Source organism: Hoplias malabaricus, chromosome X2 (assembly GCF_029633855.1).
Source record: "Hoplias malabaricus isolate fHopMal1 chromosome X2, fHopMal1.hap1, whole genome shotgun sequence".
Taxonomy (NCBI): Eukaryota; Metazoa; Chordata; class Actinopteri; order Characiformes; family Erythrinidae; genus Hoplias; species Hoplias malabaricus.
In genome coordinates, this window is record NC_089819.1 from 25619343 (window position 1) to 25638791 (window position 19449).

Genomic DNA, 19449 nt, shown 5'->3' on the forward strand with positions numbered 1-19449 from the left:
CTTTAAACTCCCTTTTTCACATTTACTGATCTCTCTCCTTCTCCTACAGGGTTCCCACAGGGTTTTATGACTTTGTCAGTTGTTGTGTTGCACATTGAAATGTTTCTGATCGAGGCGCTCTTACCTTTCTTTACATTTCCCTGAATCATTAGGTTTATACTCACTGTAAGACACTAATTACAGATTCGAACCGTGTGTGTGTGTGTGTGTGTGTGTGTGTGTGTGTGTGTGTGTGTGTGTGTGTGTGTGTGTGTGTGTGTGTGTGTGTGTGTGTGTGTGTGTGTGTGTGTGTGTGTGTGTGTGTGATGAGTGGGAGAAGGTGTGAGTGTAGTGTGCGATGAAGGGAAAGACCGAGGGGGGATTACGAGGAGAGGAAGAGACACAGTGAAAGAGGATCTGAGAGAACAACAGAGCCATTAATTCCAGCCAGAAAGAGGAAAAACGTCTCGCACTGACATACACAGTTACGGTGCAGGTTCATTCTGAGTTGGCAGAGAGACTCAAATTAACGACTGTGTTACAGAAGATGGAACTGTAAGGTTATTAACAGTTTCACACATGGAGCTGACGTTCATTATATGTCATATTTTTAAGCGTAAGAGGCTTATATTCTGTACAGAATCTGTATATTGATATTGTTGCAGTGTGTGTGTGTGTATTTGAATACATATTTGTATGTGTCTGTTGCAAAGGAACCAAGGAATTAATAGTTAACTGAAGATGTGGTCTTAAGTTTTCACTTTATTGACTTTTCTATTTTTCACTGTAAAACCCTACGTTACTGAACTTCAACAGGGTTGTGTCCAAATACTGTAAAATAAATACTGTACCACATAGTTTTCCATTGTTGTATCTGTTTAATTAAATGCTTATGTAAAGGAAACGAGAAAAAGGAGTTTGTGAAATGCCCTGTTTTAGAAACATTCACTCGACAGTGCTCCAGTCTGTCACAGGCCATAATACACTCACCCAGTCACTCACACACACACACACACCTGTGGACAGTTTCACACGCCCACCCAGTCACTCACACACTCACACCTGTGGACAGTTTCACACACCCACCCAGTCACTCACACACTCACACCTGTGGACAGTTACACACACTCACCCAGTCACTCACACCTGTGGACAGTTTACACACTCACCCAGTCACTCACACACTCACACCTGTGGACAGTGTCACACACTCACCCAGTCACTCACACACTCACACCTGTGGACAGTTTCACACACTCACCCAGTCACTCACACACTCACACATGTGGACAGTTTCACACACCCACCCAGTCATTCACACACTCACACCTGTGGACAGTTTACACACTCACCCAGTCACTCACACACTCACACCTGTGGACAGTTACACACACTCACCCAGTCACTCACACACTCACACCTGTGGACAGTTTCACACACCCACCCAGTCACTCACACACACTCACACCTGTGGACAGTTTCACACACTCACCCAGTCACTCACACACTCACACCGGTGGACAGTTTCACACACTCACCCAGTCACTCACACACTCACACCTGTGGACAGTTTCACACACTCACCCAGTCACTCACACACTCACACCGGTGGACAGTGTCACACACTCACCCAGTCACTCACACACTCACACCTGTGGACAGTTTCACACACTCACCCAGTCACTCACACACTCACACCTGTGGACAGTTTCACACACCCACTCAGTCACTCACACACTCACACCTGTGGACAGTTTCACACACTCACCCAGTCACTCACACACTCACACCTGTGGACAGTTTCACACACCCACACAGTCATTCACACACTCACACCTGTGGACAGTTTCACACACTCACCCAGTCACTCACACACTCACACCTGTGGACAGTGTCACACACTCACCCAGTCACTCACACACTCACACCTGTGGACAGTTACACACACTCACCCAGTCACTCACACACTCACACCTGTGGACAGTTTCACACACCCACTCAGTCACTCACACACTCACACCTGTGGACAGTTTCACACACTCACCCAGTCACTCACACACTCACACCTGTGGACAGTTTCACACACCCACCCAGTCACTCACACACACTCACACCTGTGGACAGTTTCACACACTCACCCAGTCACTCACACACTCACACCGGTGGACAGTTTCACACACTCACCCAGTCACTCACACACACTCACACCTGTGGACAGTTTCACACACTCACCCAGTCACTCACACACTCACACCGGTGGACAGTTTCACACACTCACCCAGTCACTCACACCTGTGGACAGTTTCACACACTCACCCAGTCACTCACACACTCACACCTGTGGACAGTGTCACACACTCACCCAGTCACTCACACACTCACACCTGTGGACAGTTTCACACACTCACCCAGTCACTCACACACTCACACCTGTGGACAGTTTCACACACCCACCCAGTCACTCACACACTCACACCTATGGACAGTTTCACACACCCACCCAGTCACTCGCACACTCACACCTGTGGACAGTTTCACACACCCACCCAGTCACTCACACACACTCACACCTGTGGACAGTTTCACACACTCACCCAGTCACTCACACACTCACACCGGTGGACAGTTTCACACACTCACCCAGTCACTCACACACTCACACCTGTGGACAGTTTGCACACTCACCCAGTCACTCACACACTCACACCTGTGGACAGTGTCACACACTCACCCAGTCACTCACACACTCACACCTGTGGACAGTTTCACACACTCACCCAGTCACTCACACACTCACACCTGTGGACAGTGTCACACACTCACCCAGTCACTCACACGCTCACACCTGTGGACAGTTTGCACACACCCACCCAGTCACTCACACACTCACACCTGTGGACAGTTTACACACTCACCCAGTCACTCACACACTCACACCTGTGGACAGTTTCACACACTCACCCAGTCACTCACACACTCACACCTGTGGACAGTTTACACACTCACCCAGTAACTCACACACTCACACCTGTGGACAGTTACACACACTCACCCAGTCACTCACACACACTCACACCTGTGGACAGTTTCACACACTCACCCAGTCACTCACACCTGTGGACAGTTTCACACACTCACCCAGTCACTCACACACTCACACCTGTGGACAGTGTCACACACTCACCCAGTCACTCACACACTCACACCTGTGGACAGTTTCACACACTCACCCAGTCACTCACACACTCACACCTGTGGACAGTTTCACACACTCACCCAGTCACTCACACACTCACACCGGTGGACAGTTTCACACACTCACCCAGTCACTCACACCTGTGGACAGTTTCACACACTCACCCAGTCACTCACACACTCACACCTGTGGACAGTGTCACACACTCACCCAGTCACTCACACACTCACACCTGTGGACAGTTTCACACACTCACCCAGTCACTCACACACTCACACCTGTGGACAGTTTCACACACCCACCCAGTCACTCACACACTCACACCTATGGACAGTTTCACACACCCACCCAGTCACTCGCACACTCACACCTGTGGACAGTTTCACACACCCACCCAGTCACTCACACACACTCACACCTGTGGACAGTTTCACACACTCACCCAGTCACTCACACACTCACACCGGTGGACAGTTTCACACACTCACCCAGTCACTCACACACTCACACCTGTGGACAGTTTGCACACTCACCCAGTCACTCACACACTCACACCTGTGGACAGTGTCACACACTCACCCAGTCACTCACACACTCACACCTGTGGACAGTTTCACACACTCACCCAGTCACTCACACACTCACACCTGTGGACAGTGTCACACACTCACCCAGTCACTCACACGCTCACACCTGTGGACAGTTTGCACACACCCACCCAGTCACTCACACACTCACACCTGTGGACAGTTTACACACTCACCCAGTCACTCACACACTCACACCTGTGGACAGTTTCACACACTCACCCAGTCACTCACACACTCACACCTGTGGACAGTTTACACACTCACCCAGTAACTCACACACTCACACCTGGGGACAGTTACACACACTCACCCAGTCACTCACACACACTCACACCTGTGGACAGTTTCACACACTCACCCAGTCACTCACACCTGTGGACAGTTTCACACACTCACCCAGTCACTCACACCTGTGGACAGTGTCACACACTCACCCAGTCACTCACACACTCACACCTGTGGACAGTTTCACACACTCACCCAGTCACTCACACACTCACACCTGTGGACAGTGTCACACACTCACCCAGTCACTCACACACTCACACCTGTGGACAGTTTCACACACTCACCCAGTCACTCACACACTCACACCTGTGGACAGTTTCACACACTCACCCAGTCACTCACACACTCACACCTGTGGACAGTTTCACACACCCACCCAGTCACTCACACACTCACACCTATGGACAGTTTCACACACCCACCCAGTCACTCGCACACTCACACCTGTGGACAGTTTCACACACCCACCCAGTCACTCACACACACTCACACCTGTGGACAGTTTCACACACTCACCCAGTCACTCACACACTCACACCGGTGGACAGTTTCACACACTCACCCAGTCACTCACACACTCACACCTGTGGACAGTTTGCACACTCACCCAGTCACTCACACACTCACACCTGTGGACAGTGTCACACACTCACCCAGTCACTCACACACTCACACCTGTGGACAGTTTCACACACTCACCCAGTCACTCACACACTCACACCTGTGGACAGTGTCACACACTCACCCAGTCACTCACACACTCACACCTGTGGACAGTTTCACACACCCACCCAGTCACTCACACACTCACACCTGTGGACAGTTTACACACTCACCCAGTCACTCACACACTCACACCTGTGGACAGTTTCACACACTCACCCAGTCACTCACACACTCACACCTGTGGACAGTTTACACACTCACCCAGTAACTCACACACTCACACCTGTGGACAGTTACACACACTCACCCAGTCACTCACACACACTCACACCTGTGGACAGTTTCACACACTCACCCAGTCACTCACACCTGTGGACAGTTTCACACACTCACCCAGTCATTCACAAACTCACACCTGTGGACAGTGTCACACACTCACCCAGTCACTCACACACTCACACCTGTGGACAGTTTCACACACTCACCCAGTCACTCACACACTCACACCTGTGGACAGTTTCACACACCCACCCAGTCACTCACACACTCACACCTGTGGACAGTTTACACACTCACCCAGTCACTCACACACTCACACCTGTGGACAGTTACACACACTCACCCAGTCACTCACATACTCACACCTGTGGACAGTTTCACACACCCACCCAGTCACTCACACACACTCACACCTGTGGACAGTTTCACACACTCACCCAGTCACTCACACACTCACACCGGTGGACAGTTTCACACACTCACCCAGTCACTCACACACTCACACCTGTGGACAGTTTACACACTCACCCAGTCACTCACACACTCACACCTGTGGACAGTTTCACACACTCACCCAGTCACTCACACACTCACACCGGTGGACAGTTTCACACACTCACCCAGTCACTCACACACTCACACCTGTGGACAGTTTACCCACTCACCCAGTCACACACTCACACCAGTAGACAGTTTACACACTCACCCAGTCACTCACACACTCACACCTTTGGACAGTTTACACACTCACCCAGTCATTCACAGCTGTGGACAGTGTCACACAGTCACACACACACACACTCACACCTGTGGACAGTTTACACACTCACCCAGTCACTCAAACACTCACGCCTTTGGACAGTTTACACACACTCACCCAGTCACTCACACACTCACACCTGTGGACAGTTTCACACACTCACCCAGTCACTCACACACTCACACATGTGGACAGTTTCACTCACTCACACACTCACACATGTGGACAGTTTCACACACTCACCCTGTCACTCATACACTTTCACCTGTGGACAGTGTCACACACTCACCCAGTCACTCAAACACTCACACCTGTGGACAGTTTACACACTCACCCAGTCACTCACACACTCACACATGTGGACAGTGTCACACACTCACCCAGTCATTCACACACTCACACCTGTGGAGAGTGTCACACAATCACCCAGTCATTCACACACATGACCCGAGGCAAGCCCAAGACCCTAAAGCCCTAGAGATTTTTACTGTTCATATTTATTTCAACTGTTTTCATTTAATGTAGCTGCATAATCATCTGCCGCTTCAACTCTAGTTACACAACTTAAATTATGACAAATTAAGGCATAACACAACAGAAACACATGAAAGTGTGTAATTGCATAACTGCATTATATTGTAACACAGGCACTACTCTAATTGTGTCATCACAGATTTTATTTTTAAACCTGCTCTAAAGCTGAGTCACAGATGTTTTCATTGGAGGAACTATGTTGGGAATGTCTTTGAACGCAGGGTATATTTGCAATAGATACATATTTGTTTTACAGGAATTTCCAGATCACAATAGAGTTTTGCAACAGATGAACTGAGTGCACTCACCACAGCACTCACTCTGGCCAAAAGCTTGTGGACACCTTCTGCTTTTCTGATAAAGTTTTACACACAAATTTGGACCATTTCTCTGAGGATCTGATAGCATGCAACCATGAGAACATTGGTGAGGTCGTCCCTCATGCCCTTCACTCCACTTTCTCCTTAATTCCAGGACAGTGCTTGTAAAAGTGAATTACATTCTGCAACTTAGAGAGGAGACCAGATGCTTTAAGATGGCTTTACTTGGAAAGACATTTTGTTTTTAATTATATACTAAATTTTGTGATGAATTGACCCATCAAAGTGGCCCAATTTTTTTTAAATTACATTAACTTAGATTAAGAGCAGAAAGTGAGTTTGTGGGCAGTCGTGCTGAAAATGAGGCCTGAATGAGGCGGAACTGGAGAGGGCTGACAGAAAAGTGACCATTCATTGATGTGAAATATTTGCGAAGGGTCACTGCATTTTGTTGGTGTTTACATTCCTTTAAGCTTGTGACAATGTAAACATTCTGTTTATTAGCATAGGAGCAGAAATGTGTACATTTCTCTCTCTCTCTCTCTCTCTCTCTCTCTCTCTCTCTCTCTCACACACACACACACACACACACACACACACACACACACACACACTAACTGAATTCATTTATTCATTTTCTCCAATAATAATTTATTATCCTTCGTGTACTGTTATGAAACAACGGTTATACTGACACCTGGTGGTCATGGTACATATTAAAGATTCTGTACTAAACACAGCCAAACCCAAGTGTGTGTTCTCCCCTATTGTGCACAAACAGGTTCATTCAGGGACATAATCCTCCATCAAAGTACATTTTGTGCAGTATTCTCAGTCTGGGACAGTCTCCTCGTTCCAAAACTTGTCTGTCCAGCGTCTCTCCTCTTATTTCCCTGGAAGATTTTTTGCCTCTGGCCCTTTTTCGCTAAAAATCACTGCGGTCTCTCTGACTTCTACAATCTGCTTAAGATGTAGCTGAGGTAAATCACAGACCACGTCTTCCAAATAGCTAGTTACCTCAGATACAGATAACACTGATTAATCCTGAGCCACAATCCAGTATAATATGTAATAATATTTTCATTTCTTTTTCTTTTTTTCTTTCTGTAGCAGTTTTTTTTTCAGATTTGTGGTCTGTGTTTAACAATGAGGTGTCAAATACCAATTTATTTTTCATTTTATATATGAATAAATATATCTGACGCATTTAGATTAATGCAGAAACAATATGTAAATGAAAACAGTTGATTTCACCCTTTTGTCCAACTACTGAGTATATTCTTGGGCTTTTATTTTTTTTCAAAACCATTCAAATATAAAAACTATAATATGAGCAGGAATCCACAATCATGAGGCAATTTGGTTTTGCATTTTCGTTGTTTGTTTGTTTTGTTTTTGTCCAGTCTTGTGTGGGGACTCTTATTTTGACATCTAGCTACGTCGTGTAATGTTATCATCAGGTAAAAGTCCTTCTGTCGCTTGAGCAGATTCATGAAAGAAATGAAGAATTTTTATAAAAAATAATTTTTAAGCGATTTGAGGTAAATGTAAACAACGAAGAATGAGGATAATAGTAATAATATACGATGTTATACGGGGAATTAATTCATTAAATGTTGCTACGTAATAGGTTTAAAAGACCGTGGCTTGTTTATGTAGTTAGTATTCAGCAAAGTTCACTGACTGTACATTTGTGATATGTAAATAATCTATCAATATTTTGTTTACATTTTTAACAGTAGTGGCAGGGCCCTGACGCCTGAGGAATACATTGAGAACGAGAAAGTTTATAGTTATAGACTCTGAATTAATCCATTAGGATAAGGTTGTGAACTAGCTGTAAAATAACTTTTAATTTCACTTTTAATCTGTAGTCCATCTTTTGCTCTTCACAGCTCGTTAGCCCCATTTCACCCCGTAATTCCGTGATCAGGACTCACTCAGAGCAGGTATGATTTAAGTTGTGGATCATTCTCAGAGTTGTATCTACTATGACCGTGGTGCCATGTAAGTCCTCTTTAATTTGGTATTAGTGGATCAGTTAAAAGCGTTCTGTGGGCGGTATACTGTGTCACTGATGAAGGACTAGAGGACGAGCGACACACACTGTGCAGCGACAGATGAGCTACTGTCTCTGACTCTCCATCTACAAGGTGGACCAACGAGGGAGGAGTGTCTCACAGAGTGGACAGAGAGTGGACACAGGGTTTAAAAACTCCAGCAGCACTGCTGTGTCTGATCCACTCGTACCAGCAGGTCAGTGTCACTGCAGCACTGAGAATGGTCCACCATCCAAATCATATCTACTCTGCTGTGGTCTCGTAGGGTTCCTGAATATTGAACAACAGGATGAATGGGGGCTAACAGAGTATGAATAGGAACAGGTGGACTACTGTCTGAATTTGTAGAGCTACAAATTTCACCTATATGTTTAGTGGAACTTAAAATTTAGATGAAGATTATAGAAATAAGAAGGTATTTTAAATGTTTTGATGAAGCGGTGTATATGGTAGGCGCCATGGTGTAGCAGCAGGTTAGTGTCGCAGTCGCACAGCTCCAGGGTCCTGGAGGTCGTGGGTTCATTTCCCGCTCCAGGTGTGTTCTCCCTGTGTCTGCGTGGGTCTCCTCCGGGTGACTGTTTGTGAGGAGTGTGGTGTGTTCTCCCTGTGTCTGCGTGGGTCTCCTCCGGGTGACTGTCTGTGAGGAGTGTGGTGTGTTCTCCCTGTGTCTGTGTGGGTTTCCTCCAGGTGACTGTCTGTGAGGAGTGTGGTGTGTTCTCCCTGTGTCCGTGTGGGTTTCCTCCGGATGACTGTCTGTGAGGAGTGTGGTGTGTTCTCCCTGTGTCTGCGGGGGTCTCCTCCGGGTGACTGTCTGTGAGGAGTGTGGTGTGTTCTCTCTGTGTCTGCGTGGGTTTCCTCTGGGTGCTCCGGTTTCCTCCCACAGTCCAAAAACACACGTTGAAGGGTGGATTGGCCGTAGGTGTGAGTGAATGAATGTGAGTGTGTGTGTATGAAGGACTGGCGCCCCCTCCAGGGTGTATTCCTGCCTTGCACCCAATGATTCCAGGTAGGCTCTGGACCCACCGCGACCCTGAACTGGATAAGGGTTACAGATAATGAATGAATAAATTAATGTATATATGGTACTCTCTTTATTTTTATAACAAAATATATACTAGTGAAAAATATTTCTTTAATACTGCTTGTTGTTGTTAATCCAATGTGTCTTTAATTGTTTTTATTGTAGACAACTGCTGTAAATATGGCGCACCTGTCTCGGAAAGTGATACGCCTTCTCAGCGTGAGGCCAATCTTCCGTCCTCATTTCAGTGTGGCCTGGGCATCTTCCCATAAAGCAGTGATCTTTGATATGTTTGGAGTTCTAATACCATCACCACTTCCTAAAGCAACAGGTAACAACATGAGCATGTTGAGTTCCTGTACATCCTGCTGAAACATTAATTTATTAACACCTGCTCATTCAAAATTTCTTCTTGAAATCAACACAGTTCCACTGCCCCACGGCCCAATGCTGAAGGGTCCCACACTTGGCATTGGGGTGGTGACCTTAGGCTGATTAGGCAGGTGGTCATGTTAATGCTTTGGTTCATATAGTAATTTAATAATTATATTTAGGCTTAATAATGGTTTACTACTCTGTAGTTGGCATCTTATTTAATCATTCATTAAACACAGTGCACACAGTGTATAAGCTAATTCTGAATATCTCCACCGTTTCTGACAGAGTGGGAGGACAAGAACGGTGTTCCACGAGGAACCATAGGCCAGGCCATAAGAACAGGGGGAGATGGAAACACATGGAGAAAGTACATGAGAGGGGAGCTGGGGCCAGAGGAGTTTGTGGAAGCCTTCAGCAGAGACTGCAGTCGAATTGTGGGTTTGCTTTATATTGTGTTACTGTTGTTCAGAATTAGGTTTTGAAATGATATCGAGAATCATTTTACCATATTTATGGATAGTTAAGTCCCACATAAGACCACCACTGAGCATTTATTCTCTGCAAAAGAGTGACTCTGCTGGGTTGTCAGTGTGACAATGTGTGAATAAACTTCAGTGTTATGGCCGATCTGTTTATTCTCCCCTTTATTCTTTTTTTAGGTGGGCTTTGAAGTCCACATTGGCTCTTTCCATTCAGCTTTAAGCAGTGCCTCCATGAGTCGCCCTGTCGCTGTTATGATGGAAGCTGTGAAGTGTGCACGGACTGAGGGTCTCAAGACTGCTGTCCTTAGCAACAACTTCCTGCTGCCTGAGGGAAAGACCTACATGCCTCTGGACACCTTTCTTTTTGATGTGGTAATTTAATTAAGTTGTGGCATAATCATATGCAGTAGACCTAACGGATAATGAAACATCTACCTGTTAGCTTTGGCTCTGCTCCATGGGAAGTTCACCTTTATTATTAGATGTTATTTCACCTCTAATATTTACATCAAATCAGTTCAGCTTTCTATTAGCCACAATTAAAATTACAATTATTATTTTTATTATGGTTTAATTAATTGAATTAGTTACCTATGGTTGCAATGTTTATACATTTTGTCTCATAGAAACTCTGTAAATCATCTTGAACAGCATTGTTTATATATATTTTCCTCTCTTTAGATAGTAGAGTCCTGCAGGGTGGGTTTGTGTAAACCAGATCCAAGAATCTACCAGCTGTGTGCTGAGAGACTGGGGGTCTCACCACAGGAAGCAGTGTTTCTGGACGATCTGAGCTTCAATGTGGAGGCTGCGGTACAAGTGGGCATGCACGGAATAATTGTGAGTTCTGTACTAATGTGGTTGACAGCTAAAAGGGGGGTAAAAACTTGGCTGCTAACTTGCTAATCTGCTAACTTGGCTACAGACAGCTACAAGAGGGTAAAAGGCAGGTACGTGGGGGATAAAGGCTATCAGGTGGTTAAAGTCAATTAACTGGGTGTTAAAAAAACAACAGCTAACAGGGAGGTAAAGGCAGTTACAGGCTGGTTAAGACAGCTCAGAGGTTAGGTTCAATTTACAATCCTTTCACCACGTAATCGCATGTACAGAGTTCAAGGTTCTTTTAAAAGGAAACCATATTTCTTTCAGAGATAATGTGCTTTAGATTATCACTGGACACTGCAACATTATAGTAAACAATTCATAAGCCTGTAAACAAGGTGGCCAAAGGTTTGAGAGCCCAATTAAGGGTTTTGTTGGGTACAAAAACAAAACAAGGTCTCATAGTGACACCCAGTCATGAGGTTCCCAAGTTGTTCTGTAGTGTCCTCGTTTTGTATATGAGAATATATCTGACCTTCCCATTCCAACCCACATGTACATATCATTAGCCTCCTGTCCCAATGGAATTTATTTAAAATGTTGTAATTTATACAAAACTGGAACGTTTTATTGAACAAACCAAAATAAAACGACAAATTACATTTACACTGAATTTAATTCAAGTTGCCTTGCTACCAAACCCCCCCCCCCCCCCCCCCACACACACACACACACTCTCACTGTGTTTATAGTCGGTCTTTCTTTTCAGGTCAGAGACCCTGTGCTGGCCATGAAGGAGCTGGAGCAGGTGTTGAATGTGTCCTTATCTGGATTTATTCCTGGAACTAGGCCTGTGAGTCTTAGCCAACAGCTCCCTGTGGACCAGCTTACCCACTATCTCAACAGAACTATTCAGCTTCCTCTCACAGGTATAGGACAGATGATTATGGAACGAGGTACTAGACACACTGCTTTTGATACTGAAGTAGGATTATACAGTATTTTAACACTATTTACACGGTATATTGATTGTAAGGTTTGTAGCCCATGAGAAGCCCTTAGTACTGGGACTGTCCTGCCCATTGCTGGGGGGCTGTATACCCCTCTAATAGTGCTTTCCACTGCATGTTAACTTCTCTGCTCAATTCTATTCAGCTCTACTCTCTTAATCGATTTTGATCCATGGTGCATGGTTCCTTTTCAACTACCAAAGCTCCCACAGAAATGTAGCAGGTGACAAAACCCCGTCTCTAATGGGAACATCAGGCTTTGGAAACCAAAACAACGGCGGTGGTAACGTTAAGCGGTGTTTACTCATGGTTTATTGGCGTGTTGTTGTTGTTTGGGACTGAACACAGCTCCGTCATCAGTTCAGACAGATCAGTAGAGTGTGTTCCTTCCTTGTTGCAGCGTCCAGCTCTCGCTGGATTCTTTCGTCGGCCACCGATCCAAGGAGCGTTTGAACCTCTTCAAAAGACCACGGCGTCATTTTACAAGCTGCCGTCGTGAGTCGGATAAAAACAAACGTGATCTCTGCTGCAGCTGGAGATTTTACAGATGGAGAGTTGGTGGTCGCTTGGAAACATACGAGAGCAGGTACTAAAAAGGAATGATTCCAGGAAAATGAGCAGAGTAGAGTCCTGTAGAGCAGTGTAAGTTCCATGCAGTGGAAAAGCACCATAACATGCACTTGACATTGGACATGCTTGCCTTAGGTTCATGTGTGTGGTACTGTGTGTGTATTCCCTCTCTGTTGTTATTTTGTATTTATCCAGAACCGATTACCATTCGACAGTTCAGTCACGGTGATTCTGCACCCACATTCCTTCTGCACTGTGGAGAACAGCAGTTTGTGCTGAAGAAGAAACCCAACACTGAAGCCCTGAGGAAAGAGTTCAGGTTTGGCCTCTTTCTTCCTTTTTTTTTACAGTTGCTCCAGTTTGTTGGAGGCTGACAGTGAAAATCTTGTAATTTCACCTCTTAAACATTCAATATTTCCTCCTCCTCAGGCTTCTCAAAGCACTTAAAGAAGGTGGTGTTCCTGTGCCAGAGGTTATTGCACTGTGTGAAGAGGCCAGGTAAGAGTGAGCACAGCTGGACAATATTGTCTATAGAAAACAGAGGAGTGGCACAGCCATCTAAGATTTGCCGCTTTCACCTGGAGGTTGCATGTTTGAATCTAGGTGATGTCTCAGACGTTCAAGTGTAGAGAGCACAGCTGACCTCACTCTCTGGGTAAGACAGCCCCCTTGCGTCTGTCATTGCTCATGGTGCGTCCACAGGCATGTGGCATTCCCTTCATGTGAGGTGTTTGGAGAGTTTTTCATTGAAAACCAATACACAGTCTAAAAATAATAATAATAAAAGATTACTCCATCAGCACTGGTGTAAAGTCAGACTTTCTAAGATTAAGGCTAAAGTAGACCCTGAAAGTGACTGATGCATGTGAGTCACAGCTTCTCCGCTGCATGGATCTGCATTACACATTCTACTCATTGTATTGTTTAGTTGCCCCAGAGAATGCCACTCGTACAGGTGGGAAATCAGTTTACTGTGTTAGTATACTCCTCTGTACTGTTGTCCTTGTCAGGAGACTGCTATAGTTTAAAGGGCACACGTTGTGAAAAATCACTTGTTCAGTGCATGTCCACAGTTATTTGGAGATCTGGAGCCCCCCAACCCACACACTGTGAAACAAGATCACCAGTCAGTGTTTTGTGGGCTGTAGAAAACAAGATAAAACCAGCCGTTTTGATGTTGCTCAGCTCCTTTCTTGTTTATTGGTCTTTTGTTAGGGTCTGGCTATGTGCAATGTTGTGATATAATGCCAAAAAATAAAAATAAAATAGATAAAATAATGATAATAATGGGCTCATTTACATTCATTCATTCATTATCTGTAACCCTTATCCAGTTCAGGGTCACGGTGGGTTCAGAGCCTACCTGGAATCATTGGGCGCAAGGCGGGAATACACCCTGGAGGGGGCGCCAGTCCTTCACAGGGCGACACAGACACACACACACATTCACTCAAACACTCACACCTATGGACACTTTTGAGTCACCAATCCATCTACCAACGTGTGTTTTTGAAGCGTGGGAGGAAACCCAAACAGATACAGGGAGAACACACCACACTCCTCACAGACAGTCACCCGGAGGAAACCCACGCAGACACAGGGAGAACACACCACACTCCTCACAGAGAGTCACCCGGAGGAAACCCACGCAGACACAGAGAGAACACACCACACTCCTCACAGACAGTCACCCGGAGGAAACCCATGCAGACACAGGGAGAACACACCACACTCCTCACAGACAGTCACCCGGAGGAAACCCACGCAGACACAGAGAGAACACACCACACTCCTCACAGACAGTCACCCGGAGGAAACCCATGCAGACACAGGGAGAACACACCACACTCCTCACAGAGAGTCACCTGGAGCAGGAATCGAACCCACAACCTCCAGGCCCCTGGAGCTGTGTGACTGCGACACTAACCTGCTGCACCACCGTGCCGCCCCTCATTAACAAACAATAAATAATAATTAAATTTTACACAGAAAACATAAATCTTTTCATTTGTATATTTATAAACTAGTTTCATGCCTTCTTTTGTTCAGCGTGATGGACACACCGTTTTATCTGAGATCTTACTGTCAGGGTCGGGTGTTTGATGACCCTTTTCTACACGGACTGGACACTGATGAGAGGAAAAGTGTGTATGAGGCCATGATACACACACTCTGCCAGATACACTGCACTGATCTAAGATCTACAGGCCTAGAGGACCTCAGAGAGCCAGGTAGGGCATTAAGATTGTATGTAAGGTTGTAAGTACTAATAATTAAGTGAGGGATTATGGTAGATTGCATTTACAGTTACAGTGTAGTAGATTTTCGCATCAGAAAATACAATTGGACTGGTACTGCACCACCCTCTGGATGAATAGTGACATTGCAGATCCTCAACTGTACATCAACTTATTGCCTGCTTCTCAAAAACGCTACTGGAATTGTTGAATGCAATTGTGTCCAGGGGACTTCATGGAACTGGAAGTGAAGAGGTTGGTGAAGCAGTACAAGGCCCATGAGACTCAGCCAATTCCTGCCATGGACAGACTGTTAGAGTGGCTCCTGTCACATCTCCCTACAGACCGGAAAACTACACTTTTGCATGGAGACTACAGGTTGGACACACACAAAATTACAGTTCTCCACTTCATCACTTTTGGACAAGAGTTTACTGACAATCCTTATATTGCTTTAAAAATGAAGGAGACTTCAGACTTTTAAACATTAGAAAATTCTCTCAAAAATCTCACGACTCATAAATGGATCGTATGGGTTTTCTTCCCTCCAGAGTACATAGTTCCACTACTCCATAGCCCAATGCTGGTGGGGCTTTATGTCTTTGATGTGTAATATGGCAACCCGTTGATGTCATCTGAAAAAACGATTTTTGCCAATGACATGCCTTTCACCTTCAGACTGGAGAACCTGGTGTTTGATGCAGAGAAGCCAGAGGTGCGGGCGGTGCTTGGGTGGGGCGGTTTCACTTTAGGAGACCCGCTTGTGGATGTGGCATCTTGTTGTGTCTCTCTCTATCTGTCGACTCCACCTTCACAACCAGGTAAAAAATGTAATTCAGTGTTTAAACATTTAGACAGCGGTTTTAAAAAACATTAATTAATTCATTCATTATCTGTAACCGTTTATCCAGTTCAGGGTCGTGGTGGGTTCAGAGCCTACCTGGAATCATTGGGAGCAAGGCGGGAATACACCCTGGAGGGGGCGCCAGTCCTTCACAGGGCAACACACATTCACTCACACACTCACAACTACAGACACTTTTGAGTCGCCAATCCACTTACCAACGTGTGTTTTTGGAGCGTGGGAGGAAACCAGAGTACCCAGAGGAAACCCACGCAGACACCACTCTCCTCACAGACAGTCACCTGGAGGAAATCCATGCAGACACAGGGAGAACACACCACACTCCTCACAGACAGTCACCCGGAGGAAACCCACGCAGACACAGGGAGAACACACCACACTGAACACAGAGCGACACACAGGATAAAGCGGTTATAGAAGATGAATGATTGTGTATATATAATAATAATTAGATTTTATCATCTGTATTGTGTAATGATGGAATGACCTCTGCTGACCAAGTTGCTTGTATTTTTATACTTGCACAGGAAACAAGCTTGTTTTGTCTGGTGTTCCTGATGCAGAGGACATTTTTGAGCTCTACAGTAAAGTAATAGGACAAGGGAGCGTCCCAAACTGGCAGTTCTATATGGCCTTCCGCTTCTTCCACCAGGCTGTCTACTTACAAACAAATCGCACAGCATCACTTAAAGGTAACACATTATTAAATCACTAACGCTGATGTAGTGATGCTGACAATAACGGTATTCACATTAGAACCATGTCATGTGTGATTCCAGAGCTTTTAGCCTCAACATTGACTATGAATTGTGTTCATATTTTTGGGTTCGCAATAATTTGTCCTCCTGCAGATCGACCAGATTTTCCAGGTTTGAGGAAAAGCCAAAAAAAACACTGACAATTTAAAGGGACAGTACCTGGAGGGTACCTACACCTACACACACTGAGAAAAAGCCCCCCCCGCCCCCACTACATTCACACTTTCGGCACACTCTTGTGCGAGCAAAGTCTGGGTTAAACTGGGGGGATAAATAAATAAGACATGACCAGCACTTGAGTGTGTGGCTCATTGTCACTTAAAGGAACAGGCGCTGAAACCGGCCGTTTGGAAAAGGGCTGTTTAAACGAGGGAACTGTGCAGTAGGCCTTGATCATAGTGGTATTCGGACCAAAACAGGTCACAGATCTGTGTTCCCTTCTGGAGAAGGTGTATAATAGGGGTATAAAAGAGTCCCTTTTAGGTATACGTAAACATTTGCTTTCTTTTTTCTTTTTATTTCTACTGAAAAGAAGTAAAATAGCAAAGATTCACTTAGAATTGATATAAATGACTCAGAATCATTCATTCATTCATTCATTATTCATTCATTCATTATCTGTAACTAAGCCAGAGGAAACCCACGCAGACACAGGGAGAACACAGCAACTCCTCACAGACAGTCACCCGGAGGAAACCCTCACAGACAGTCACCCGGAGGAAACCCACGCAGACACTGGGAGAACACACCACACTCCTCACAGACAGTCACCCGGAGGAAATCCACGCAGACACAGGGAGAACACACCACACTCCTCACAGACAGTCACCCAGAGGAAACCCACGCAGACACAGAGAGAACACACCACACTCCTCACAGACAGTCACCCGGAGGAAACCCACGCAGACACAGGGAGAACACACCACACTCCTCACAGACAGTCACCCGGAGCGGGAATCGAGCCCACGACTCAGAATCATCTCATCAAAAATAATTTAAACCTTTAAAGGGCAGTTTATGACTATGATTACATTTTTTCCTCCTTCTTGTTTTTTCAAGGCACTGCATATACAAAGAAAGTAAAGGACATGGCAGAACTGGGATGGGACTTTGCAACTAAGGAGGGCTTCCGTATCTTCAACACTCTGCCCAGAGCAGCAGGGTTTTGAGCAAAAAGACCATGGACTCTGTAAATTCACAGTCCAATATACAGATTTCTACCAGAGAAATGTGATGGTAACACTTCAATTAAGGGTACATACTTCATGACACAGACATGACTAAATGCTTAGGTAATGTCACAGTTAATCATTAAGTAATGATAATAAACAAGAACTAGCATTAACTAACCTTCATTTAGGATTTTATAAAAATCCAAACATAACGCTAGTTCTTGTTTATTATCATTATTTAATGATTAACTGTGACTTAATCATTGTGTAATGGTTATTACTGTCTTGTTACTTAAAACTGTCTTAAAAACTGTTAATTAATGTACCCTTATTGTAAATTTTTACCAATGTGATTATTGCATTGCTGTGCACTTTAATCAAAGACTATGACAGTATTTTACTGATCAAAACAAGACTAGGCCTTCAATTTTGCTGGTTTCACCCTCTTTGTTCCTAATCTTATGCAGCACTTCAGATTTGTTATTCTATTATCATCTTCTAATGTATTTTATGACAGATTCAGAACTTGATATTGGATAGAAACTATGAAAACGGGTCCAGATTTAATAGCAAGCGCTTACAGCTTTAAAGTCCCCTTTGTTCATTGTTTAATCCACTAAAATTCCTATTATTTCCAGAAGGCCTATCATGCCTTTGAAACCATTAAGATATAACTTTAAATCTTCACCTTCATTCATGGATCTGTAAATATGAAAATAATCCCCTCATCTACTCCACACACCTCTCAGTCACTAACTGCAGATGGATCTGCATTTATTTACTTATGTCTACTAGCATAAACAACACCACACGCACGCATGCTAACAAGGCTAATCTGTTGAACTAAACTGGAGGGGTTCTTGAATTTTTGTTGTGGAAAGGCCTTCTGAACGATGGTTGTTGTCAATAAAAATGGACAAAGGCTTATATTACTGACACATTTCTGAGAATGAAATTGTACAAACTGTAGAAAAGAATCATTTGTTGGAGGCTAGCACTGTTAAATGTTTGGGAATATCCTGAGATCTATAGCTAATTGTATGTAATAATTCATTACAATAATTTACCAATTTTTTTGAGACATTCCTATATTTGCTACAAAAACTATAGAACCTCCAAGATGAGGTTTTACTTAAGAACTTTTACAGGGGTACTTGGGTATAGGCATAAAACTGATGATAGGCAGCAAGCAAAACTTAAGGTGGCACTCAATGAGATGTCACACTGAAACATTCAATCATTCATTGTCTGAAACCGCTTATCCAGTTCAGGGTCACGGTTGGTCCGGAACCTACCTGGAATCACTGGTTGCAAGGTGGGAACACACCCTGGAGGGGGTGCCAGTCCTTCGCAGGGTGACACTCACTCACACATTCACTCTCATTCACATTCACTTTTTTTTTTTTTTTGAGTCTCCAATCCACCTACCGACGTGTGTTTTTGGAGCGTGGGAGGAAACCCA

General features: G+C 44.8%; 2 protein-coding genes across 5 annotated transcripts in view; both read left to right on the forward strand.

Moving 5' to 3' along the window:
• Positions 1-863, forward strand: part of LOC136677022 (transmembrane protein 116-like) — a 15615-nt gene extending 14752 nt beyond the window's left edge. Inside the window, exon 11 of the mRNA XM_066654370.1 lies at positions 1-863. This exon is cut by the window's left edge and continues 1875 nt beyond it. The gene's annotated coding sequence lies outside the window, so the exon portion shown is untranslated.
• Positions 864-8043: 7180 nt separating this feature from the next.
• LOC136676889 (acyl-CoA dehydrogenase family member 10-like) lies at positions 8044-18907 on the forward strand. 4 transcript variants are annotated; one of them, XM_066654168.1, is made up of 14 exons: positions 8514-8561; positions 8646-8868; positions 9859-10024; positions 10357-10505; positions 10731-10925; positions 11235-11393; positions 12145-12304; positions 13151-13274; positions 13385-13453; positions 15005-15186; positions 15420-15570; positions 15871-16013; positions 16585-16749; positions 17875-18907. In XM_066654168.1, exons 3-14 carry the CDS (start codon positions 9874-9876, stop codon positions 17982-17984), a joined length of 1758 nt encoding a protein of 585 aa, XP_066510265.1. In that variant the 5' UTR covers positions 8514-8561; positions 8646-8868; positions 9859-9873; the 3' UTR covers positions 17985-18907. The 4 variants fall into 4 exon arrangements, with proteins under 4 accessions (XP_066510266.1, XP_066510263.1, XP_066510264.1 ...); XM_066654169.1 differs by lacking the exons at positions 8514-8561; positions 8646-8868 and adding an exon at positions 8044-8072; XM_066654166.1 differs by lacking the exons at positions 8514-8561; positions 8646-8868 and adding an exon at positions 8073-8153.
• The last annotated feature ends 542 nt before the right edge of the window (positions 18908-19449 follow it).